Below are 23883 nucleotides of genomic sequence, written 5' to 3' on the forward strand. Positions count from 1 at the left end.
AGGGGCGAGGAATCAATGCCAAAGGGGTTGAAGAGAACGTGAAGCCGTACTTAGGTACCTATGCCCTTCCTGTACCTGGTCACACCGAATAACTTTGTTTTGCTAGTAATAATAGGTACCTACTATATACACGTACGTAAGCCTTCTGAGAGTTCTATCGTAAGCCAACTTGAACGAATCTATCATAGTACTCTGGAGTAGTTTCAAGCACCGATTTTTCATCTTCTGAGAACCCCGACTCTGTGAATTTGCCCAATTGTATGTATCTTGTGTACTTCTCCTCATCACCTTCCAATTGACATGCCGAGGCTAGAGCAAAGGCTGTGCGGCAAATTGCACCGGGATGGCATTCGCAACAGGTCAAAATCGCGAGCGCTTGCTCATAGAATGGACTATATATAGGTAGCGATTAGCGTTGCTAAATCAAGCCCTAATGGGGATAATTAACTTGCATTGATGATCTGTAGTCTTTCTCCGTGGCCACAACGTCTCCTATTTTATGGAGTGTGAATGCGGTGACCTCGTGTAGCGGCATGGATGCTTTCCGCCGGTTGAGACACTCCTGCAAGGCGTTCAACGCGGCAGACGTATTTCCTCTTCGAATATGGATGTTGGCAAGATCAAAGTAGCATCTAATGCAAGTGAGAGTCTGTCTTTCAATCCGAGAGAATGAAATGCTTACATGGCTACTTGTTCGCTGGATTCCCCTCTTTTTGCTGTTGCGGTATCTAATGCTTCGTCGTTTACTGCCATCGCTTCATCAACTCGCCCTAATATGAGCAGACAAAGACAGCTGTTCCGTAGGTAGGCGTCTAGGTTGGCTTTCATATCATCTCTCTGTCTGAGTCGAAGCAAAATCTCGTATGCCTCTGTCGCACGTCCAGAAGCCATTAAAGATACGGCAAGATTCCCCTCTGCGGCAGCAATCCACATATCGTCTTGGGGATTTGAAGGACGCCTGTTTCTTACCCTGATATCGCGCACTTTTTCAGATAGAGATATGCCAAAGTCGGGGCCTGGTCGTTGTCTTTCTATAGTTGCTAAGACATTGAAGTGATGGCTAATCATATCTTGGATGAAAAAGACACTATACCCGAGATGTGATTTTTCTTGTAGGGCGAGGTTGCAAATACTGATAGCCTGTTCTGCCATCTTTCCGGCTGCGTGGTATCGTCCCAATTCCAGAAAATACCTTGCAATTAGTCCATTAGCAATAACTATCCCAATTATATTAGAGGGACGGTCTTCTTTTACCAAGCACAACGAACTGCAACCTCGCAAAGGAGGATTGGATGGCCAATCTCGGTTGTATAAAGGGAAGAAGAGTATAAAAGGGTTGAGACTTGGTTTGCGAGAGTTTCACAAGACTTCCATTTGCTGTGGAGAGGCTTTCCATCTTCTTGTGTCGGGAAGGATGCATTGAGCAAAAACACAACCTGATTGAATGTCTCAAGTTTTGTATTCTTATTCATTGATTTTAATACGGCGTGGCGAACTAGACGGTGACAGCTAATATGGTTCGTGTCGTCGTTGATCTTCACTAAAGCCCTGTTGCGAAGGTTCATTATCGCACCATTTAATCTAGACTAAAAGTTAGGTAGGTTTCATATGCCATTTATGTTACTACAGATTGTTATGATTATAAATGCAATGACGTACACGAGAACTTGGTTGAAAGGATTTTCAACGAGGCCTTCAAGATTCTCAATCTCGTCAGGGCGGTCGGGTCCTTCAAACAACCTAATCATTCATGATATCAGTGAAGCTGGGTGCTATGAATGGAACGGGAAGTCCTGGTCTCACATTGCTTCACGAGTTGTATTTTGGAACAAATCGAGGGTGACACCATCTTTGTCCAGAAATGCCAACATGTTGATCAACCAGTATGATTTGACGTCAAGATGCCCACCAGTATTTTGGGTATTAGGATAAATATGGAGAGCCCAGATTCTGCTGATTGATTTCTCAAAGTATGTCGGGGACCATTTCGTAAGTTCGGGGTTGAAGAGAAAATCTCTTTCGAAATGAGGATGTTCTCGCCAAAAAGAGGAGAGAGGTTTGCCAAGGTCCCTGACATAGTTACCTACCAAGTCTAGTGCCAAGGGAAGATGTCCTAATGCATTTGTTATTAGTTCTGCCGCTGCTTTCTCTTCCAAGTTTGATTCGTCAGTGTTTGTGACTCTCAAAAGCAGGTGTATGCCTATTTCCACGGAAAACGGCTCCATCACGATCATCCTGTCACCGCCCAGGTAATATCGAGCAACATCTTCATTCGTAGTTGTAATTATAACAGAGCCATTAGACTCCAGAGGCCAGTATAATTCAAGAAGTGATGTGTCCTCAACATTGTCAAAGATTACAAGCCACTTGGAACCGTTTTTATCCCCATCTGGAGTAAATTAGCGACCGACTAGTGTTATTTTACTAGTAACTCAAGGACTATACATACCCCTTTTATTGGTATTGAAGAGCCATTTCTTGAGTATCTCACGAAGTTGGTCTGGATGCTGTATCGAGTCGTCGGCAATGCCCAGATTATGAGAAATCACGCTGATGGATTCTTGTAGCTTTAGGGAACTCTCCGCAGAAATCCACAGCGTAGCCATGTAGTCGTTGACATGATTATAAGCAAATTCTAATGCCAAGTGTGATTTTCCAACACCTCGCATTCCACAGAGGAAAGCAGTTTGAAGGGCCTCTCGCTCTTCATTCGCACGAAGATGGTGTTCTAAACGACTCAATTCTGCATCTCTGCCGTAGCATATCTGCCTATGTCTTGGAGGCAGATTCTGGAAGGAACCCGTCACCAACATTGCTGATGATAGGTGGATGTTTTGTGGATTTAAAAGTCTGAGAATTCCTTGCATGTCTTGATTGAGTGCATCATATCTTCTGTTCCAACGCTCACTTGAGGCTACGGCAGCTTCTTGATCAACCCAAGTTGTCAGCCCACGTAAGCGATTAACTCGAGGCTCAATCTTATCTATGAAGGGTTTAAATGTACAATGTAAGAGGTTCTCTGTAGGTATCAATGAGCGAATGTATCATAGGTAGGTAGGTAGTCAATAACTTGTTTTTCTTTTCCAGAAAAAAAGGACCTGCTCACTCTTTGGGCCAGCTCGGAAGAATGTTATGCTATCGTGGCAGAGGCCAATGAGTTCTGTGTGATACTGAATAAGAGCGGCCTTGAGTCGTTCATATGTGCCACCAGCCAACCGGATCGTGTAATAATGAAATCTCGGTCCGTGTCGATAAACTTCTTCCAGGGCAGCCACTACTTGCTCCAGTGCACGGTGCTCCCGAGTGACGATCTAGCAGTGGGGAATCATTAGCATCACACATTGGTTAAAAGATGCTTGACAAAGGCGAGAACAGAATGAAGGTGGCTGGGCGCTAAAGCAGTGTCCTACTTCAATAAGCAGAGTTATCGAGCCCCAGAGTAATATGAGTGGTCGTGGTGAGCCTTCAATGTAGACTTTCATGCACTCATTGTACGACCGCAGCCATCGCAATATTGGTTGGAGACGATCCAAGGTCCGGATTAAACGAGAGGCGTGATATGATACTCTTAGGGCTTGCACGTGGTGCAGCATGTCATCTACACTACCTGTAGACTCGACATTTGCCCGGTCTTCCTCACTTAACGAATTTAAGAATTCATCCCACGCCGAATCCCAAATACCCTGTACCTGAGCGTCTACCATGCAGGTTGATGACATCCGAACCAACTAATTAAGCGTTGAGATGCCTAGAGAGAATGGATTGATGGATACCTAATCGCATGGATTATATCTGAGGTGACAGCAGTCTTAAGAACCCCTTTTAAAAGTAAGTATCCTTTGGATAAAACACGGCTGTAGGACTTCAATAGAGGCTATGTACCTACCCAGCCTTCAGCGATTTTAATTTCCCGTTAAAGCCTGCTACATAATTAGGTAGCTACATGCATATGCCTACTTGCCCAATATGGTATTGTTATGAACACTGAATTATCCTTTTTAGGCATAGCCCGAACCGAAGCCTCAAAAGCCGCACTACTACCCTGCAATCCCAAGTGAGGCATGCCCAGTCAGAATCGTACCAATCAATCTATGGTGGGATTCTCATGCATTTAGTTTGGTAAACCAATGACATTCTATCGTCTTTGGCTCCCTTCATCAAAATTTTCCTGTTAGGTATATTTACCTCTTTGAAATGCATCTTGGTCTTCAGAATATGCCTAATGCTTTTTGTTTTACCGTTTTACCTGTCTACGTAACTCCTTCTTGCATGGCAATCGGTGTTGACCAATACAGTATGTTGTATCACGTTACAGTAAGAGCCATGTCACAAGACGACCATTCATTTGACCGGGCAACGGGCTAATCAAGAGAAACTCTTAAGATCATCCAAGAAACAAATTTGTGTTGATTAACGGCCAATTATCAGTAATATGCTTCTGATCCGGTATTCCCGTGTTTGGATTACCTAGTAGAACATCCCGGAAATGTCTCACCTGGGAATTCCGGCGTTGTACTGATACATTAAGCCAAGTACATGTACCTCTTAGAGTAGTAACCATCACTGCTCACTCAACAATCAGGAAATGAACTCAATCATTACATCTTTCTCGCATTTACAACTCCGTGATACCAGATAGCCGCCAGATGTTAACTCTACTATGGATCCATTCACCACTGTAAGAACCACAATTCCACCCATTGATATTGTGGAAGTTTTCTAAACGTTTCAGAAACGCCTCCAAGACCAATTGGGGGTAGCCACGGAGGTCCGGGAGCGTTGTGGCGTAGGATCCGTCAGTTTTGGAGTTCTACATCATGGAGAGACCATTTTCACCGGCAGCGTCGGTTATCGCGATATTCCTAAGGAAAAGGCACCTGACACGAGTACACTCTATACCCTTTGTTCGATATCGAAATCTTTCATTGCAGCAGCTGTTGGAATTTTGGTCGATCGGGGAAAATGCAGTTGGAACGACCCAATTGGGTGCTATCTTCCCGAATTTAAGCCAAAGGGCGACGTTCGTGTGGCAACTAAAGCAACATTCAACGATTTCTTGCGCCATTCCGGCGGACTAGCCAATCCAGTCGTCACACTCCTCGGCCCTGAAGGTAAGGTTTTGGTCCCTCAAGAGGACTTCATCAACGTTCTCAATGATACGCCTACCGGGAATGAACGGTTTGGCCTTTACCATAACAGAACGTGGGAGTATAGCAACGTGTCTCATGGTCTTGTTGCACTCGTCATTGAACGTCTTAGTGGGAAACGCTATGCCGACTTCATCTCGGAAGAGATATTGAAGCCACTCGGGATGAATGACACAGTCGTTTATAAGTCTCGCCTATCTCCAGATGCCAACATCGCTCACTCTTATGTTCGACTCTCTAATGGTGAATGGTACAAGCAACCTGACCATGAATGGACGAACGAACTCAATACCCCTGTTCTTGCCATGGTTGGAATACGCAGTTCCGTCAAGGACTTACTCACTTGGTGTGCCGCCACACTTGACGCTCAGTGGGGAGATATCTCGAGGCCCCTCCCAGCTCTGTCTGGCATAACCACGAATCCACTGAAAGAGATTAATTCTATCCTCAATAAGTCTTATTGGACGCGCCCTCATAATGATGACTTGCAAAACTTATCTCATTTCTACTTATCGTGGTATAAGTGTGTGATGCCATCATCAATGGTTCACTGGGGGTCATGGAATCAGAGTCTGGCTGACAACGGCAATAAAGACCAAGAATACATCAATTCTCATATAATGGGTAGAGAGTCGCCGAAACGGACTTTATATAAGATCACCGGGATAGGATTCTGCGGCTCCGGGTCAGTCATCTTACTTCCCGAAACCATGAGCGCAATCGTAGTCCTCGGCAGTGGCCTAAACCTAGGAGATCCAAGCGACTTCATAGCAAGTGTAATGATGCAAGCTCTATTCGACCTAAAAAAACGCATCGACATCATACCTATGGTTTCACACGAATGTGAGATGCGCCGCAATGACTTCCTAACTCTTATTAGCGATTGGAAAAAAAACCGCGATGCCACTGTGGCTGAATGTCCCGTACAAGAATATATTGGACACTACACAGGGCTAGGGATTACTCTGACTATACGCGAAAGGACGCCAAATGGACCTTTACAGCTCATATTCAATGGCAGAGAAGATATAATGCAGAACTTGGAGCACTACAATAAAGACATGTACAGCTACCAGCCTACGGATCGCGATAATTGGTTAAGGGCAGGGTGGTTGGATTGGGATTATTTTATGGTGGGCATACTTCACTTCAGAAGAGACCCGAATGGCCGAGTAAATGGTGTCACCTGGATATGGGAAAGGGGGTGTGACGCTGCTCTGTTTAATAAAGGATATACTTAGGCACATCCTCAATTAAACGACTTTCGCCGAACCGGAGCGCGACATGATTCGTCTCTCATACCCCTTGTCATGATACCACCTGTAAAATATCAGTTCATACATAGGTAGCTGCAGTGTCGGGTTAGTATTGGGTTGATATCTAGCCACGAGCCTTTGTGTATAACAACCTCGTCCTCCCAATACTTCTTGGCCGTTTGGGTTTAGGATCATTATCATCCAAAGCAAAAAGCCACCGAGAAAGCCATCCAGCACCTACATCCCTCGCAGAGCTATTACACTGCATCTTCGATCGCGAAGTTTGCCACCGAGACCGAAATACGATCTTTGATTAATTACCGAACTGATTGGAGCACGATGGTGAGCATGTCAGATTAGCGCATGAATTTAACCCGAAGCCTGCCGTATGATACTACCAAAGAGAGAAGATGCCTGACACATATTCCAGAATTCAGGACAACCGATAAAAGTAAAAAAGGACGAAAAGGAGAAAAAGGAAGAATCATCAGAGTCGTCAACGGGCGGTGGAGGCACAAGCGGGAGCGGTGGTGGTGGGGGCGGCACATCAGGCGGCGACTCTACTCCACCTGCTACGCCTAACCATAACGGAGGCAGGTAGATGTTGAAAGCGATGGAAAGCGGCGGCACAAGAAACATGAGCGTGGGATCCGGCGTGGGAGTGAATAGGTAAAGAAAGTGAAAGAACTTTGGAGGTTAGAGCGCTTTTTGTTGCATTTCCCCGATTACCTGACCGGCTACCTATCTAGGTAGGTAGGTAGATACCTACAGTACCTATATATTATCATATCAGCACCTTACGACGACTAGAGTTCCAAGGTTGTTGTCATACCTACCTCTCTGCCGGTAGATTGGGCATATTAGGTACATGGATGTGTTCCAAGGTTGTGTTTTCCATAGAGTGAGGGGAAGTGGTGTATCTCCGTATCTGGCATCCCGAATTTCGATAGAACCGACAAAACCGACGGAACCGACAGAAGGCAAATGTTCCTTACATCATCTTACATGTAGAAAAGCGAAACCAGTCCTGCATTCTCTGCAACTGCGCATTCCTTGCATTGCCTTTTGCATTTCGTATGCATTTTATAAACTTCATCACTTATCATATATCATTCTGAGATCCACTGAGGCTCAATTTGCAGAAGTGCAAAATTAGGTCCACTTCGTTGCTTCATGCAGTTCCAGAATTGCACTTTATGGGGATCCTTGAAGAAAATAAGAACCCAGCCACCCGGTTACTCAGCCACTTTGGTTATTAAATCACTTTAGCTCAAGGTTCGGAATTCTGCCAATAAATGTGGCTACTAAATACTCTATAAGTGGGTCATGAAAGGTCTTTGGATTATGTAACAAAGCAGGCACCTGGCAGGTGCAAGGTGATCTGGCCATTCATCAAAAGTTACAAAGTTCAAGTTATTGAATTGTCACCTTAACATCTTTAATCCTCAAATCCAAATAGGCACCAAGATTGAATTTTGCCTAGACAAAAAACAAGTAATCCTTAATACCTAGTTTTTCTCTGAACTAAGCTCATGTTCACTTTGGACACATTTTCATCGTCTTCGGACGGCCGCAATCTCTTCAATCAGGCACCACCCTCCTCTGAGATCGTCATTCAACTCCGATATGTGACAATCACTACAGCTAGCTTTCTCTGGAATTGAAGTAAAATTCTACTTTCTCTGAGATAGTATCATAATACTTTATTGAGAAGTATGGATTCTGAAGAGTCGGTATCCAGCCAAAAGAGCCAGCCCCGCTCTGATGCTGGGGCTAGGACAGATCATGGAGATACTCAGAGCATCTCGTCTAGTGGACGATCTAAATCCATATCCGACTCCAGAGATTTCTCAGGCCAGGACAGTGTTGAAGATCATCGTAACATGATGATTGCTAGTCTACTCGAGGACTACATTCGCACTCGTGCCGCCGAGGTTCTCAATGCTGCTAATCCGGGTAAGAACTTCACCAGACAATCACCGGAGATCCAGCCGTTAGCCCGTCAACTTTTTACAGAGGCAAGCCGCAAGCTTTCATCGAACGGGATCATGGCAGAGTTTGCTGCTTCCGATGGTGGTATAGGAACTCGCCGTCAATATTTATCAGCTGTAGATAATCTAGTGGCTAATTCCCAAACCCTTACTTCAAGTATATCCGAACCGATGCGCGGCTTTATCTCTCAAACGTCCCAGCTAACACTCGTTCCACACCCGGCTGAACTGGGTCTACAGTTGGAGCCACAGCAGAGTCACTACCAGTCCTCGTTTCGCGAGCTTGCTCTTCTCGGAAAAGGTGGTTTCGGAAAAGTTTATCGATGCTTCAATCCATTAGATCAGAAGACGTACGCAGTGAAGAAGATTCAGTTATCCCCAAAGCTTGGGAAGAGATTTCGCGATGGAAGACTTGAAGAGCTTCAGCATATTCTACGTGAAGTTCAAGCTCTAGCCACACTAGATCATCCAAATATCGTCCGGTATCACGCTACCTGGCTTGAGGATCCTCACCAATTTCCCTCTCCCTTCATTATGGACTCAAACGGTAAGGCCTTCTCTTTTGTCTCTCGTTTTATCTCTCTAGGTTCATCACCTAGATATACGTTCGTTGGAACCATGTTTGCCGCAGCGTTGCATAACACCGATGTCCTCGCAATCAATTCTATGCACCCCTAGACCATCAGAGGTGTGGTGCATCAGAAACAATCCTTATCCCCCCCAAGTTCACCCCAAACTAAGACGCGCGCTTGAAATTAACCACTAGGATTATATCGATCGCTGACAGAGCCATCAGATTCTGGAGCAAGGCCCCGTTCAAGCCAACGCCAACAGCTATTGCTGAGTAACCATCCCTTTTCTCAGGATACCAATGATGAATTCGAACCCGAACCCGAGCCCGAGCCATCTATAAGTGGGGGTGTAATCTTTGAGAAAGATACTCTCTCTCTTCCCAATGAAGAATCAGGTCACCAGCGCCAATGGTTTGAACAATCCACTTCTAGCCATAGTGCCGCCGAGAGTCCGTCCCTGTCAAGCACTAGCGACATATTCACAGACGGTAAGAGCCATCTGGAAAAAAGCATTCGAACTCATCAAAGGTTTGATGCAACTGGCCACACGTTGTACATCCAGATGTCGCTATATCCCATGACGTTGGCTCAGTATATATCCATCTCATCCAACGAGTCCCATGGCCCAAGACACTGCTTTCACCTAATCCCTAGTCTTCGGCTACTCCATTCTATACACTCAGGGTTGCGATATATCCACTCCAAAGGCTTCCTACACAGAGATATCAAACCAGGCAATATCTTCCTGTCCCTAACCGAGGAAGAGTCTCAAGGGGGATACTGCGATCGCTCATGCAATCCATGCCAGAAAAAGACAGATAATGTGTCACCGCGGTGGATCAATGCTCGTATCGGTGATTTCGGACTCGTCGCCCAATTAGCCCGCGGTGAATTGCCCCTATCATCTTATGCAGATGATGATACCACGTCAGCATCGAGTAAACGCCCTGTCGGTACCACGAACTACCGACCACCACCATTCAAAGGCGCCGACGACGAAAAGGTCGACATATACGCCCTGGGTGTCGTGTTTGTCGAGATGCTATGCCGCTGTAACACGGCGATGGAACGTGCCGAGATGTTCAAAGGGCTGCAGCTTGGCCGCGTGCCGTCGGGTCTCGAGAAAGGTTTGGCAAGTGAGGGTCATCCCGCTAAAGTCGTTGATGAAGTCGTCTCGCTTGCAACCGAGATGGTCCATCCTAATCCTCGTGAGAGATGGTCCAGCTCCCAGGTAGATAAGGCTGTTGAAAAAGTCCTAAGTAGACATGATAGTTCATAGTTACCTTCCTACATACCTAGGTACCATTTGATATTGTAAAGTTGGTATTGAGGAAGACTTTCTTCAGTCAGCCAACTTCAATCTCCTCTCCTAGGCGACCATAACTTACGCAAAACTCCTATCAAAGTCGTACACATGATTAAACTTGTTTGCACATTCGCCACATACCATCTTTTGCATTATGAACGGTACCTATATTTTATTGAATGAAGAGCGTTGGTTTTCCTCAAGTAATCTAGGAGTATCAGGTAAGCACCTCGTACCTACCAGCTTACATAATCTGTGATTATATACTATTGCCCCTTAACGACCCCTTTTTAAAATTGTTGAAATGAACGTAAGTTACCTTCAAAATTATCTTTTTGTCACAAGGCGGAACTAAAAAAACATAGAAAAAATGACATTCCTGTACGGGGGGTTTAGGCCTATTATTGCTAGAGGAGTGCGGGCTAGCAACTAACACACCTACCTTAAAGGTTCCGAGGGAAACGGGTCGAGTTCCGATCCTAATAGGACTCCTAGATACGAATCCTCCTACATACCAGACATTTTATAGTGAGTTAGGTAGGTACCATTGGATTACTCATTATGTCGAGTTACTATAAGGAAGTAGAGATTCATGGATACTAGACACCTATATTACTCCTTACATACAAGGCACAGGCTTCCATGCGCCTGATATCCAAACAGCCATGGGGAGGGTTTCCATTACTAATTTAGGCTTCAAGACAGTGCGATAGCTCAAAGAATTCCATGGATCCTGTCAGATACACTTTTCTCTCCTTGTATCTGTCACGTGGAATTAGGTATTTCAGGCGGTCTGTGCTGAATAGCTATCCTGTCTGTGCTTTGGAGATATTGTCAAAATCTGGTTACTCACGTGACCTCTCTGAGACAAGAAGAACTTTTCCTAAGAGTTTCTGTTTGTAATAATAGAATTAGAACAAGATACATCTTTCATCAATAATTGAATGCTTCAATCCAACAGATCCTTCGATGCGCCTTGATGCCTACCTACACACATATAACCTAGCTATCAGTGTGTGCAGAAGTTTCCTCAGGCAGGCAGTCTATAGAGATAGTAGTTGCATAAAGAATATGATTGAATCGGTAGATCTTTAGTAAGTTACTCCCTATATACCTAGATATAAATATACCTACCTGCTCACCCTGTACCTACACAGCCAGAAGAGTTAAATTTCCCCTATTAGACATATTCGTAAATACCCAGGTATTTCTCAGCGATCTAAAGACTTAAAGCACGTATAGTGCTCAATTCTCGTGCAATTTCATAAATAACCTGGGAATGCAATCAATCCAAGACTCAGCTAAGAGGAAACTCGAGACTTCTGCCATGGATACCCCGGAACGAAATGAGAAGGAGCGTCGGATATTCGTTGAGTAAGGAATAATATGATCTTCATACTGATGGTCTAGTAAGATCTAATTTTTATCCATATTGCACATGCTGACAATGCGGCCAACAGGTTGATAGAAAACGACAAATACGCCGATGTTCAGTTAACGTGCCAGGGAAAAGTATGGAAACTCCATAGGCTTGTTTTATGTGAAAAAAGCCCATGGTTTGAGAAAGCCCTCAATGGGAACTTTATTGTAAGTGCCTGCCTACCTACCTAGGTGCCTTCTCGTATCTTAAAGTCACTTGGAGACCATGTACCAGTTTTTCGATAATGATATGAGTCCTTCTCTAACTCTTCTTAGGAATCCGGTGGCGATATCAACATTGAAGAACCTTGGGATCCTAAGCACATTGATAAGCTGATAACATATATCTATGAGAAAAGTTGGTTTCCAAACCCCTGATTACCCTTCCTTTCCTTTCTATCGTATATGTTAAGCCCCTAGTACTTATATCTGTGACAGGACTCCGCGTTGCTGAAGATAACAAATTCGTTGAGTTGATCGAGCTTTGGCAACTTGGAGATTACTTCCTAATTCCCGGCATGTGCGAGGATGTATTAAAACTGTTCAAGAAAACTATTAAAACCTCGTCCGACACGGTGGTATGTTTGTTCCTAGACGAGACTGAGGTTAAATACGACAAAATGTCACACGCATCATCCACAAAGAAAAAGTCCAAGGCGGAGCGCGAAAATGACATAATGGAAATAGCCACCCAATTTCGCAATGCGGTTCTCTACGTATACCAGAATCCCGTCACCGACGTTTTCAAAGCGCAGCTAGCGAAATGCTATATGCAGGGCATATATCGATGCCACGCAGACCCGTGTTGGGGGATAGAGTCACTCGTAGAAGAAGAACGTCCCGAGTTCGCCATTGAAATATCACGTCAAATAGGAAGTATTGGGGGAGAAGCCAGGATTTTAGGCATTCCACGAGCTTGCTATGCATGCAAAGCATTCATGTTTGAAAATCCTAATGAAGATGCACAGAGCGGTTGGTTTCAGCTCAGTTGTACTAAAGGCAGCTCGAGTAGTACGGAGGCTATCGGCATTTGGGATCTTACATTTGATATTACATGTACTAGATGTACGTGTGCCTAGGTACCTAGTTAAACTAGGTATTATCAATCAACGGACACTGTAAGGTCGCCAACAAGCATGTAGCCGCCACAGAATGGACTGTAATAAGGTGGATTAAAAGAAGACCCGCGTTATACTTAACGTATGCAGGCTACGACCTGATCTATACCTACCTACCTACCTAGGTAGGTAGTGTACACAAATATTTGCTAGGTACCTAGTCAGCTAGGCAGATAAATCTACTGATAAAAGAGAGATTTCCGGGCTCCTTTTGGTAGAAGAGGGCGGGTTTTGTTGTGCAGTCTGGACTCTTGGTGTCAAGATGAACTTCGTACTAGGGATCGGGTAGATAAATGTTCGCCAACAGAAGTGGCGCGCAGCTTTGGGATCCGCGAGCTCCATGTCCCATTTTGTAATGAACGTGCCAAGTATTATCTTGATCATTGCTGAGGCATACCATCTCCCCGTACTAAAGATAAGGGTCAGCAAGTTTTGTTCGAGGGGATGTTATTAGACATCGGATTTTGGACTTGGATGATACAAAACATACCAAGCTGATTTGCCGGTTCCCCAGAGTTGCCAGCCCGACGAATCTACGAACTCGGAGGATTTCTCTGGGTCTGGGATTTGAAACTGGTTGGATGAGGATCGTGTATTCGAGAGACTTCGTTCTAGCACATTGGGCGGCACGAACCGGAATCCGTGAAACTCGTCAGCTTGTGACCAATTCCCCGGATCAAGGTTCATGCCTCGAACTGCGGAGCAGATCCATTGGCCAACTTGCACTTTAGTCCCATCCGATAACTGGAATGGCTTTGTCGCCTTGCGGCGAGTGCTAACTATTTCCATTATTTAGTCTCTAGTTCAATAGGTTCTACTCCACTTAGAGATTCAAGACGTACCAGATTCAACAGGAGTAAGACGTGCAGACTCTTTCATGAAGCTATCCATAAGCGGGAAGAGCTGGCCGCTGGATTCCTCAAATGCTTTCCAAGTGGTGTTCTCAATCTCCTTTCTTAAGGGCTCAACATACTCAGGATGTAGACAAAGATCAAAGAGTGCGAAACAAGTCGTCTAAAGGACAGGTGATGAGCAAATTTGACCACTCAGGAAAGTTGGGCGAAAGGGGAAGCAGTCCTCACCGTTGATGTGATATGAACAGATCCAAACCATACGGCTAGAAGTTCATGTATCACGCGTTGCACGGTCCACGGCCTTGTCTTTGGTGAGGTTTCCATAATCCATTGGATACAATCCTTCTATAATATGTGTTAGTGTTGGAAAGATTTCTTTCTAGATGTAATCCCATACCTGTTCGGGAATATTGTGACCCCTTTTCCGTAACTCTCGCTCTTCGAATCTCTTGGATACAACAGGCTCTAAAGAGTCATAGATAATCTTCCCGGAGTTCAGTCTCTTGGCCAGAAAGTCACCAATGTACCTTGAATGCTAAACTTAGCGCCTAAATAGACTTCAGTATTGCTAGGGGACTTATCTACCCTACTTACCCCGAAATCGAGTGAGGGAGAAGTCGTACCACTTCTGCGATCAGAAGTGTCTGTTCAATAAAAACCATACCAGCCTCCATAAACTTCTCATCTTTCGCTGTGATAGGATAAGGGTCAGCCATATTTAAGTACGTTAAAAGTTATTCTGCATATGCTTGAGCTTACATAGTTCCTGACCAAAGAAGGCATATGCGTTGGATCGAGCAACAGCTCCAATCACCATGGGATATATCGGCGATAGTTTTTGGTCTCACGGATGAGTTAGCACTTAATGATGGTGATCTGGGGATTAGAGTCTACTCACTATTAACGATCGGATGTGACTCATAGCGTTGATCAAACATATGGGAGATGGAAGTCCGGATGTCAGGTAAGATATAGGGAAGATGTTCAGTCAGGAGATAGCGAATGGTCCTAAGCAAGGGCGCGCCATCGAAACCTTTCCTATCGTGCCATTCAAAGCCGACCATGGTATGCTTCGGTTGTAGGACCTCTCTTGCAGCGGCCTGGAGCGAGAGTACACTATCTGCCGCAGCATCGATCTCACGGATCTGATCCCAAGATGACACTAAGATGTATCGGTTATCAGGGGCGTCAACAGTGAACGGGGCTCCCTTGGCCTGAGAGTCATGATTCAGTAATGTAACACTATGAATATGGTCGTTACCTAATATACATACCCTATCGTAAGCATCCTGAATGATCAAGGGACCCCTTAGAAGAAATGACCAAGCCTTGAACCGTTTCTTGATAGTTGAAAGGGGGTTCATCAATAAATCCAAAGGAGGTGAAGATCTTCCGAGATCTTTGGACCTTGACTCTTTGCTAAATAACTTGGTAGCGACCCAGCAAGTAATGAACATGATAAAAATGCTAGATAGAGGGGATACCCCCTGAGGGATAACATCTATGAGTTCAGAGAGCATTGCGCGAGGTAAACTATTGAAGTTGGTTTTCGGTGTTGTATAGTAGGTAGGTACCTGGTAGGTATAGCGCGCTTAAAGTCTGAAATATGAAACGTGAACGACTTGATTCCTAGAAGAGGTTTTCGATTCGACGGGAATCTTTCTAGAAATACTTCGGTGACCATCTCTTAATATACAACTTGATATCAATACATTTACACCCATACTCATACTTTTATAAACCAACGATGCTAACTGTTGATTTTCTGTCTGTTTGATGATGAGCAATTGGGTACGGCGAAGCGCTTTTTTGCACGACACGAACATCCTTCGGTGATACTTATCTTGAAGAATGAAGCATTATACCTACTAGGTAGGTATGACTTGAGGATCCATCGCGTTGATTAGATCAGCGCCCAGCTGAACCATGAAACAGGGCGCCATTTACTAGTTAGGTACTAACCAACATCCTAACGAAATATTCCCGGGGAAAGCGAGTAAGTACCTAACTATGCATAAGAGACAAGGATCCCACGATTATCCGCCCTTACGCATCAGGACTACATATCTGGTCCTAAAGACGCGCAAGCAGTTGGGACTTTCGTAAGCTCTTCCATTCAGGAATGTGAATGAACTCTCGGAATGAATAAGGCCTCGATAAGTGCTTAGACCGCTTTCTATTTCTCACCGAATTCTTTTATATTTCCGCATAAGGCTGTTCCTGCCCGAGAGACCTACCTCCGTCCTAGCTCTCTACCTCTTGCAACACTCACAGGATTCGAATTGCGATAGAATACGTAACTCATCCTTCGCCTATACCGTATTAGCATTTATACGGCTAGTATGTTCAAGGACCTATCTTTCCGTGACGTCCCGGCGTTAATCGCTGGTATCACGCTTACTTTCGGCGGATTTACCCCATTCATCAGCACAAGATGGTCCGCACTTGAGCTCGGATTCTCAACACGAGTGGCCAACTCACCCAGTGCCGTACCCCCCATGATGCTATTCGGCGCACGTACCACCATGCTTGGAACGCTTATCTCCATATTCTATTCTCAGGGGAAGTTCGAGGCTGTCGATTCCATTCTCCTTATCATCCCTTACGCTGGCCTGGTGGAGGGCTATCTCGTCTGGAAAGCTGGAAATCGTGGAAAGGCAGTTTTTCGTATCGTGACGGGTTTCTTCTTCGGAGCTTGTGGACTGGTTGGGTTGACAGCGTCGAATCGTTAAGCTGTCAATGTAAGTACTATGAGGTAGGTAGGAATTTATGGGACCTAGGAGAATATAAAATCAGGACTAGGACGTAATACAGATTGAACTAAGCAAGGGGTATCGAGCTATTTTTATCGAATCGAATGATAATTCTTTCTATGCAAATATGACACAACGTTGTTGGACATCGAAAAGTACTTAGGAATGGACTTGTATGTAGGTTGTTGGTTTGAGGTGTTGGACCCCGCCCCCGCTTCAAGTGCCGGCTATGAGTCAGCATTAGCTTACATAACATGATTCCCCGCTATGGCTTATGTAACTTTTCTGACTCATCTACCTTAGGTAATCAACAGTTGTAAATCATGGCCCAAGCATTTATTTTTTATTTCAGACCCCAAAAATTCACACACAAAATCGCGACGCAGCTTTAGCTAACAACTTCCAACACTACCTAGTGCACAGCATTCTGAGACTACTAGTCCATATACATTTCACTAAACTCGACCGAAAGTCTCATAATCGATGGAATGCAGATCTACGTAGGATGGGATAGTACCATCGGCTCCAGTTTTCTCAGCCTTAGACCGGAGACCGTTCTGCATGAATGATCGCAGTCCAGTCACGATGCCTCTTGGTATCTTTTCTGAGAGGTTTGGAGCAGCATCGCTTTTATTACTGGAAGATTCTGCTTTCATGGACGACCTACTTCGAAGGGAGTTAAAGAGGTCTTTGAAAGACACCAGACCAGACTCAATCCATTGATAAGTTGATTTGAACAGGCAAAACGCGACAGGCATGCAGCCGCAGAAAATGCCAGTATTGATTTCGGTGATTCTGTATCCTAGTTTGTTAGCGACAACTGCAAACTTATAGGATGAAACAGGTTGTCCGTACGCAAGTGCTTGCATCTGAGTCCCCACCCATGTGCCATCGATGCCGGTCGTGGCTGAGAGGAACTGGAACCGGAAGACAGTACCGACAGTGGAACAGGCGCATGGTCTGGAAATTAGCAATTACCTTCGATAGTCGCTGGACGATGTATTCATTACTCACATGAGACCAGCTAGAAAGAGGCAGCCAACGCCAATCTTTCTGTTAACCCGCATAGAAATCTTTGAGACGAAATAGATAGGGAGTAAGAACACGTAAAAATCCGTCACCGTACCCCCTACACCTGCTGCAGCAAGTAGCTGCCCGGAAGGTTTCGCCGACCTTAGATTGGTCTTTTCTGATCCCCATCCCCCATCACCTGGGCGTGGGATGTCGGAGACCATTGCTACGATTGAAGTCGCCGTATACAATAGTATTGTCACCACAGCTCCGACCCAGATCATGACAACAGCTGCCTGAAACGGACGGAAAATCCGAAGATACAGAGCCAAAATTGAGGTCTTAGCCAACGTGGCAGTGACGTTATAGACAATGATGGAGGCAAAGTTTTTCTATCATACGTCAACTTGTCGACTTTTTATGTTTCCTGACAGCAGGAAGATAGTTGGTAAGCTCACCTTGAAGTACGAGGCATCATATGTGGTTAGCGGCGTGTCCCAACTATGTCGCCCATTGGAGTCGTCCACATCTTCCATGCGATCAATGAGACTTGCACTACACCAATTTAGTCAGGGGATAGAACTCACAGATGCTTAACATAAGACTGTTGTATCCGATAGCAGAAAGCTGGTCCTGTTAGACTAATGCGACCCCGATAGCAATGTCTACTCGGAGAGAACTTGCCACTGCAAATATAAGAACATCTTATTGGCAATTAGCACATCATCGCCGGGATTCCTGGAAAGGGTCAACCCACAATCATCTACCCCAATCTGCCTGCTTTTTAGGCGTGCGAACAATCGAAGGCAAGCGACGAGAATCAAAAGCGGGAATGTCAGATAAACAGCTAGTCGCGGTCCCCACGCTACCGATGGTGGATCTACGAAGTTGCTTACTACACCGGGAGGCGGCGGCGCCACCGGGGTCATAGAAGGGTCGAGTCTCGATAGGAGATAATCCATGATGTTGTGATAATGAAATTAATAGCCAGGTTATCGGATATACGGTGCTTTCAGAGAGATGTGATTTTGACAGGATAATGAGTCGGGTAGCGATATTCAGCGATGCTTAAGGTCGGTCGTCGCACGAAGAGGGGATGTGACCAGCAGAGTGGACGAACATAACCTCTAGGACTTGACTTTTAGCCTCTCTTTAATTGCATATGGCGTCCAATCCAAATAATGCCGCGTATCTCACAGCAGAAGTAAGGATTCACACAATTTCAGACTATGAATTACAGGACAGTATTGGGCGTTGAAGGCCGTGTAGTTGGCCTACGCCGTCAATCACCATGCAGTTGGCGATTAACTACATCAAACCGCAACTACCAAATCAGTCGCGTATATATACCTATGAACTGCCCCACTCTGTATAAGACGATAAATTCCATACTAAATACAATAGGTACAACCTTATAAATTTTGCCATCAGAAGTTGTTGGTAGCTTAGAGCGTTTTCTCATTGATGCTGTTGGGGCTCACCGAAACGGCACCCCCTCTTCGAGCGTGTAACCCCCCAAAACTTAGCGACCTCTCTAGTAAGTTTCCAGGGCAGAATTTTCGTGGTTAATGCGGGAATCACATTTTAGTAGGTACAACTTACGTATTATCAGCTCCTACATATCACCTAAAATAGACACGAAAATATTAGCAGGGGCCTAATGCTGTGTATACCGTACGAAGATCGAGGGTGAAGGTTTCGCACGTCCGCGAATATGCTAAGACTGTGTAAGCTGAAAGATCCATGGATGATGGATCAGCGTTGGGGCATTTCTTTAGCGGCCGAGGTCCCTGTATTGTGGCGCTTAAACACTAAAATATAGGTAGTAGATAGATCACTAGGCAATGCTAACGCAGCCCCGAAGTATGAAATCATTGCTTTTGGCCCCTACCGTCCACAACAAAGATAGAACCAGTAAGTTAACCAGACATATGCCCAACTGCCTCCTCAACAGTCGAAACCCAGGCCAAAACCGGCATCACCGTATCAAGCAACGCGCGATGCACCTGCTCGTCAGGATCCCAGCACGCGTCACCCACCACAGTAACGACGAAGTCCAGGTCCGTGGCATGCGTAGCCGTGCCTAAGACCGGGCCACTCGTCGTTATGCCGCTCATGATCAGATGCGCCACACCCAGCTTCTCGCGTAACAGCAGTAAAAGCCCCTCGTCTACCAGCGCGGACAGGTAACCCGGGTTCCTGTGAGAAGTACTTTCGCGGCCATTACTAGAAGTTTCAGTGGTGATAGCGAAATCACTGTACTCAGCAACCATGTCGGGGTTAGCAGTCAGCATGGGCTTAATCATCGACTGCCATTTCTCCGTGCCCTTGCTGGTCTTAGGAGGGTCGATAGTCGTATCCATTAGACAGTGCACGATAGCGACGTTGTTTTCTCGCGCTGCTGTCAGGAGCTGTTTCGTTGAATGGATTACTTTTTCTCTTCTCTCTTGATCTTGGATCATGTTCACGTGCGCATTTTCGTAGTCTAGGAGGAGGAGGGCGGTTTTGGATGGGCTGTAGCTGGAGGGTTTCCAGGGCTCTGAGGTGGGAGACATGATGATAGCGAGGTGATTATGGGTTTTGGATAGGAGCGCGGGAAAGGGAAGAGACTTTGTGTTATAGAGAAAGACGATGCACATGAAGGGGCTACACGAGTATTTTATTTAAAGTAAGGGGTGGTAACACTTAATGTAACTGCGGTGCAGCTCTACGTAGGTAGGTACAGCACTTTCATTTCACAGCACAGCACATTGCCTAATTGGGCAATTGGGACGGCGAGACGGAACCCTTCCGGCTCGGGATTTGCCCGAGAAATATATCTTGGCGTACCTGCCTTGGTAATGACGGTTTAATTCATAGAAGAAGGTTTTCAAAATCATGTTTAGTGTGAATATTACGGATTATTGTTCAATGTTATCTAGAAATTCTGCTTACATAAGAAACATCTCACTGGGCAGTTCCGAGGTCCTAGAGGAGATTACGTAAGTACTGCTTACCTCATCTCTTCATCTTGCTTTAGTAGTCAGTCAGTGTCTTTACATAATTCATTCTCATCCTCTACCTAGTACTAAGTACCAAAGTCCAAACATTGCAATTTTAAATCCCAAATTATGTTATTTCTTCTGAAATCTTTCCTTTCTATCCGTCCTGATCCATGAGTTCGTCCTGCGGAGATGTCAAAGATGCTATAACTCTCTCCTGCCTCGCTTGACTTGAAGGCAAGTAGCCTCCTCCCTAGGTACCCAGTCAATCCAAAATGACCCACAATGGAATAGCCAATTCGTGCAGCATATGGTAGATTAAGGGCATTGCCGGGGGTTCTCAACCGACCACTAACTTTCATCGAAAAGCAGTTCCCCAAACGTCAGGTGTCCAGTCTTGAAGATCGTCAAATGATTTCGGCATGGCCAATTCATAACCTGCCACATCATATTTCTGATATCCAGCGTTTTCTAAACTAGAATAACAGAGTGCAGTTGTTTGCCACGCTTCCGTATCCTCTTGTGACCCCTCAGACTGTAACGGAGGAGAATACTGATTGTCCCCAAATCGTGGAGTGGTCACCATGTCCATATCCATATTCAGTAGAAGCGATTCGTTGGCAAAGGGATTATATTGTAGTTGTAGCCAGCTTTCGAAATCGAACTCCAGATTATCGTCACCTGCAAACTGCGTTTCATCATAGTTTGTTGGATCTGTCAAATGGCTAGATGAACCTGATGGTTTTTCTTCCACTTTTTCCGGCTCACAAACTTCTTCTTGGGAGCTTTCTCTCTTATGGACTCCATCAAGAGACTTTTTGATATGATTCCGGCGTCGAATCTGGTCGTTGGGATATAAACAGGACTTGCCAAGGCGTTTACATCTGTCGCAGTCTTTGTTGTCTAACTTTCCGCTACATTTCGTTTTAGAAATGCGACAATCTTTGCAAGCCGACCCTCTTCCATATTTTCCCCGACTGGCACGAAATTCTAATGGAGACCACTCCCTCCCTTCTCCAAAAGAGATGACACTATACATAGGTAGGTAGTTATCTAGGCACTTAGGTTTGCAGATTCTTAGATGCGTAGCCAGCTAGTAGTTGCAATGATAAATCTTAACACAAGAATTCACCGTCCATACTTACCTAGGTACCTATTTATTTAAAAGTTACTTTGGTAAATAGGTCGGGAGAGTCACATGCCGGTACCTGTTTGCTATCTATTGAGGCTTTTACAACAGCGGTGTCTATTTTAGCTGGGTGAAAGTTGCTTAGGATTGATTAATATCAGGCTTACTTCTTAGAATGATGTTCATTTCAGCTTGATTCGTTTACAAAAGCCACCCATTCGATTTGTTTCAACTGAATTTATAGAACCGCTACAGAGTGTGAACTCATGCGCATTAGCTTGCATGTATTCCATTCAACGAAAATTCATCCGATGACGTCCTGGTATCCAACGTAGGTAGGTAGTGTATGACGAGTCTCATTCTAATCGAATTAGGTACTCGCCACTTACGTTTTACTTCGTTTTCTAGATACAAGCGTTGGTAGAACGCTATCCCACTTGACTACTAGGTAGCTTCTCAATAACGCCACTTTAGACCCTTTTCTCCTAGTATCCAGAGTGCAGGAAGAGTAAGACTGTGAATGAGAGCGAATATAACAAAACACCACCCTGGACCCAGTGCTCGCAGCATAGGTTCCAGTACCGCTAAGCCTATGGCAGCAAACTCGCACCTAACAAGATTGTTTGCAGCTTGGGCGGAAGATGACCGATCTGGGTGTAAATCAACTAATAGTATATTGAGTGACTGCCAGTGTCGTAAAATGACATTCATTAGTTACAACAGTCATGCTATAAAGAGAATAGTACTCCTCACCGTGAAAAGGGGCTGCATTGTGAAGCCAATTAAAAATTGAAGCGTTAGGGGTAGAGCCATATGCTGTAGGTAATTATTAGCACGCAGTCAATACTTTTTAACCTAGCTTCAACAAGACCTAACCTACAGTTTTTAATTGAAGACTCCATCCATACCCGGCTACTAGGGGTGCACAAAACGCTATGTAATATTTGTGTGTTCGCAGTCGTATGTACTCGATTGGAATCTTAGACACATCATCCCCTCTCAATTGATCAACATGCATTCCCCGGGCTTTGGCAGTTTTTCGATAATCCATATCTATGATCTTGCCTATCATCGATCGATTAGTCACTGAGCGTAGTTAGATTTCGACGCGAAGGGAGGTATGTTACCAGCGACAAAGGCAGAGGTAGCACACGCCACTCCAAACGGTAAATATGAAAGCCCTGCCACCAAACCGGAGATGTTGTATGTTTCAACAAATACCGTAGACAACGAAGCCTGTAAACAGGAATAGATAGTATAGTAGATCCCATAGCATATAACGGCGACGAGAGTTGAACGGTTCTTTAGCAGAGAAAGGACGGAAAAGGGGTTAGGTAATCCGGTCCGAACCTTTTGCTCCGGCCTTTGGATTCCTTCCTGCTGACTCGACGCGCACAACAATTTGGTAGAGGGTAGGTTAATTACCGGAGGCCAGGAACTTCCGTTCCCAACAATGTTCCTACATGTTTCTGGCAGAAAGATGAGGATAGTTATCAGCACGGTCGATGATGAAATCGTCAAAAACCAAAAGATGGAGGGCCAGTTCCATCGAATGAGAAGTAAGCCGCTAATTAGAGGGGCAACACTCGGAGGCGTATTTAGACTGAGGAGGGTAGTTAGAATAGAAGATACACTTGAAAGTCCAAATACCATCACTTACAATATGGAAACAAATCCGGTGTATCCTCCTCTATTGGCTGGTGTAGTTATGTCACCGATAATCCCATATACTATAGAGAATGTCCCTAGGTCGATAGGTCAGTTTAGTGGCAGGCGAGCAACAGTCCATGATCTCATAATTATGTAGGTACCTACCAGATATTGCGGCGCTCTGTACCATACGTAAGACTAAAAGACATGCAAACGACCGTTGAATGGCCAATCCGATATTAACCACCGCATATATGCAAAGGCCTGCGACAAAGACAGGACGGCGGCCATATCTATCAGCGGCATCTCCAGTTACAGCAGGGAAGATCCCAGAAGCTATTAGATACGAAGTTACGGTAAGATTGATATTTTCAACGGATACTTTGATATCTCTCGCCAGAAATGGTATTGCGGGGAAATAAATAAAACTACTAGCTGTAGAAAACCATCCAGCTAGAGACGCGATGAATATAATCCATTTCTTTTGAGCAGGAGAAAAAGCAGAGTAGGGCGGGGATTCGTTGGAAATTTCTCTCTGTGCAATGGCCGAAGTCGGCTTTTCACCATCGTCGAGCTCAAAATTTGCTGGTTGTTGGCCTCTGATCTCAGGACTCTGAGATTCAATTATCATAGGTCCCATATTGTCGACTCTATTAAAACAATTTTCGAAATTATATTTCTAAACAATCATGTGAA

General features: G+C 44.9%; 9 protein-coding genes across 9 annotated transcripts; 4 read left to right on the top strand and 5 right to left on the bottom strand.

Moving 5' to 3' along the window:
* Nucleotides 1-154: 154 nt before the first annotated feature.
* Nucleotides 155-3704, bottom strand: GGS22DRAFT_179230 (uncharacterized protein; the record flags this gene model as incomplete). Its single annotated transcript, XM_047963662.1, has 9 exons — nt 155-379; nt 449-632; nt 683-1192; nt 1255-1581; nt 1660-1740; nt 1804-2389; nt 2492-3019; nt 3107-3311; nt 3411-3704. 9 exons carry the CDS (start codon nt 3702-3704, stop codon nt 155-157), a joined length of 2940 nt encoding a protein of 979 aa, XP_047820178.1.
* A 470-nt stretch (nt 3705-4174) lies between these two features.
* On the top strand, nt 4175-6861 carry GGS22DRAFT_160617 (beta-lactamase/transpeptidase-like protein). The gene is made up of 3 exons (XM_047960950.1): nt 4175-4314; nt 4384-4678; nt 4733-6861. Exons 2-3 carry the CDS (start codon nt 4661-4663, stop codon nt 6386-6388), a joined length of 1674 nt encoding a protein of 557 aa, XP_047820179.1. The 5' UTR covers nt 4175-4314; nt 4384-4660; the 3' UTR covers nt 6389-6861.
* Nucleotides 6862-7809: 948 nt separating this feature from the next.
* On the top strand, nt 7810-10412 carry GGS22DRAFT_160618 (kinase-like protein). The gene is made up of 2 exons (XM_047960951.1): nt 7810-8941; nt 9191-10412. The coding sequence occupies exons 1-2, from the start codon at nt 8119-8121 to the stop codon at nt 10243-10245; spliced, it is 1878 nt and encodes a 625-aa protein (XP_047820180.1). The 5' UTR covers nt 7810-8118; the 3' UTR covers nt 10246-10412.
* Nucleotides 10413-11599: 1187 nt separating this feature from the next.
* GGS22DRAFT_199623 (uncharacterized protein) lies at nt 11600-12770 on the top strand (the record flags this gene model as incomplete). The annotated part of the gene is made up of 4 exons (XM_047966315.1): nt 11600-11646; nt 11733-11859; nt 11968-12049; nt 12130-12770. The coding sequence occupies 4 exons, from the start codon at nt 11600-11602 to the stop codon at nt 12768-12770; spliced, it is 897 nt and encodes a 298-aa protein (XP_047820181.1).
* A 123-nt stretch (nt 12771-12893) lies between these two features.
* Nucleotides 12894-15594, bottom strand: GGS22DRAFT_127779 (cytochrome P450). Its single transcript, XM_047958384.1, has 9 exons — nt 14938-15594; nt 14562-14877; nt 14423-14506; nt 14258-14354; nt 14061-14190; nt 13892-14008; nt 13652-13823; nt 13300-13588; nt 12894-13218 (listed from the first exon to the last, which is right to left on the bottom strand). Exons 1-9 carry the CDS (start codon nt 15181-15183, stop codon nt 12975-12977), a joined length of 1695 nt encoding a protein of 564 aa, XP_047820182.1. The 5' UTR covers nt 15184-15594; the 3' UTR covers nt 12894-12974.
* A 359-nt stretch (nt 15595-15953) lies between these two features.
* Nucleotides 15954-16590, top strand: GGS22DRAFT_160625 (uncharacterized protein). The gene is made up of 2 exons (XM_047960952.1): nt 15954-16063; nt 16145-16590. The coding sequence occupies exons 1-2, from the start codon at nt 16006-16008 to the stop codon at nt 16393-16395; spliced, it is 309 nt and encodes a 102-aa protein (XP_047820183.1). The 5' UTR covers nt 15954-16005; the 3' UTR covers nt 16396-16590.
* A 276-nt stretch (nt 16591-16866) lies between these two features.
* Nucleotides 16867-18389, bottom strand: GGS22DRAFT_199626 (uncharacterized protein; the record flags this gene model as incomplete). Its single annotated transcript, XM_047966316.1, has 4 exons — nt 16867-17376; nt 17431-17819; nt 17886-17982; nt 18226-18389. The coding sequence occupies 4 exons, from the start codon at nt 18387-18389 to the stop codon at nt 16872-16874; spliced, it is 1155 nt and encodes a 384-aa protein (XP_047820184.1). The 3' UTR covers nt 16867-16871.
* An 878-nt stretch (nt 18390-19267) lies between these two features.
* Nucleotides 19268-20052, bottom strand: GGS22DRAFT_199630 (putative hydrolase protein). The gene has a single exon (XM_047966317.1). It carries the CDS (start codon nt 19980-19982, stop codon nt 19347-19349), a length of 636 nt encoding a protein of 211 aa, XP_047820185.1. The 5' UTR covers nt 19983-20052; the 3' UTR covers nt 19268-19346.
* A 1711-nt stretch (nt 20053-21763) lies between these two features.
* Nucleotides 21764-23881, bottom strand: GGS22DRAFT_127806 (MFS general substrate transporter). The gene is made up of 6 exons (XM_047958385.1): nt 23353-23881; nt 23198-23282; nt 22665-23140; nt 22418-22602; nt 22291-22353; nt 21764-22221 (listed from the first exon to the last, which is right to left on the bottom strand). Exons 1-6 carry the CDS (start codon nt 23825-23827, stop codon nt 21994-21996), a joined length of 1512 nt encoding a protein of 503 aa, XP_047820186.1. The 5' UTR covers nt 23828-23881; the 3' UTR covers nt 21764-21993.
* Nucleotides 23882-23883: the final 2 nt, after the last annotated feature.

This window comes from Annulohypoxylon maeteangense (genome assembly GCF_022496945.1).
Source record: "Annulohypoxylon maeteangense strain CBS 123835 unplaced genomic scaffold GGS22scaffold_6, whole genome shotgun sequence".
In the NCBI taxonomy this organism is placed as follows: domain Eukaryota; kingdom Fungi; phylum Ascomycota; class Sordariomycetes; order Xylariales; family Hypoxylaceae; genus Annulohypoxylon; species Annulohypoxylon maeteangense.

What these genes read in the sequence shown, in the direction of transcription:
- GGS22DRAFT_160618 (XM_047960951.1), top strand. Translation starts at nt 8,119, where the DNA reads ATGGATTCTGAAGAGTCGGTATCCAGCCAAAAGAGCCAGCCCCGCTCT. An exon ending in CTTCATTATGGACTCAAACG is followed by an intron (nt 8,942 to 9,190) that starts GTAAGGCCTTCT and finishes CAGAGCCATCAG; the next exon opens with ATTCTGGAGCAAGGCCCCGT.
- GGS22DRAFT_127779 (XM_047958384.1), bottom strand. Translation starts at nt 15,183, where the DNA reads ATGCTCTCTGAACTCATAGATGTTATCCCTCAGGGGGTATCCCCTCTA. An exon ending in CTTCTTTGGTCAGGAACTAT is followed by an intron (nt 14,355 to 14,422) that starts GTAAGCTCAAGC and finishes ATCCTATCACAG; the next exon opens with CGAAAGATGAGAAGTTTATG. An exon ending in GGAACCGGCAAATCAGCTTG is followed by an intron (nt 13,219 to 13,299) that starts GTATGTTTTGTA and finishes CCTTATCTTTAG; the next exon opens with TACGGGGAGATGGTATGCCT.
- GGS22DRAFT_160625 (XM_047960952.1), top strand. Translation starts at nt 16,006, where the DNA reads ATGTTCAAGGACCTATCTTTCCGTGACGTCCCGGCGTTAATCGCTGGT. An exon ending in AATCGCTGGTATCACGCTTA is followed by an intron (nt 16,064 to 16,144) that starts CTTTCGGCGGAT and finishes TGGCCAACTCAC; the next exon opens with CCAGTGCCGTACCCCCCATG.
- GGS22DRAFT_199630 (XM_047966317.1), bottom strand. Translation starts at nt 19,982, where the DNA reads ATGTCTCCCACCTCAGAGCCCTGGAAACCCTCCAGCTACAGCCCATCC.
- GGS22DRAFT_127806 (XM_047958385.1), bottom strand. Translation starts at nt 23,827, where the DNA reads ATGGGACCTATGATAATTGAATCTCAGAGTCCTGAGATCAGAGGCCAA. An exon ending in ACAGAGCGCCGCAATATCTG is followed by an intron (nt 23,283 to 23,352) that starts GTAGGTACCTAC and finishes CTATCGACCTAG; the next exon opens with GGACATTCTCTATAGTATAT. An exon ending in GGAGTCTTCAATTAAAAACT is followed by an intron (nt 22,354 to 22,417) that starts GTAGGTTAGGTC and finishes AATTACCTACAG; the next exon opens with CATATGGCTCTACCCCTAAC.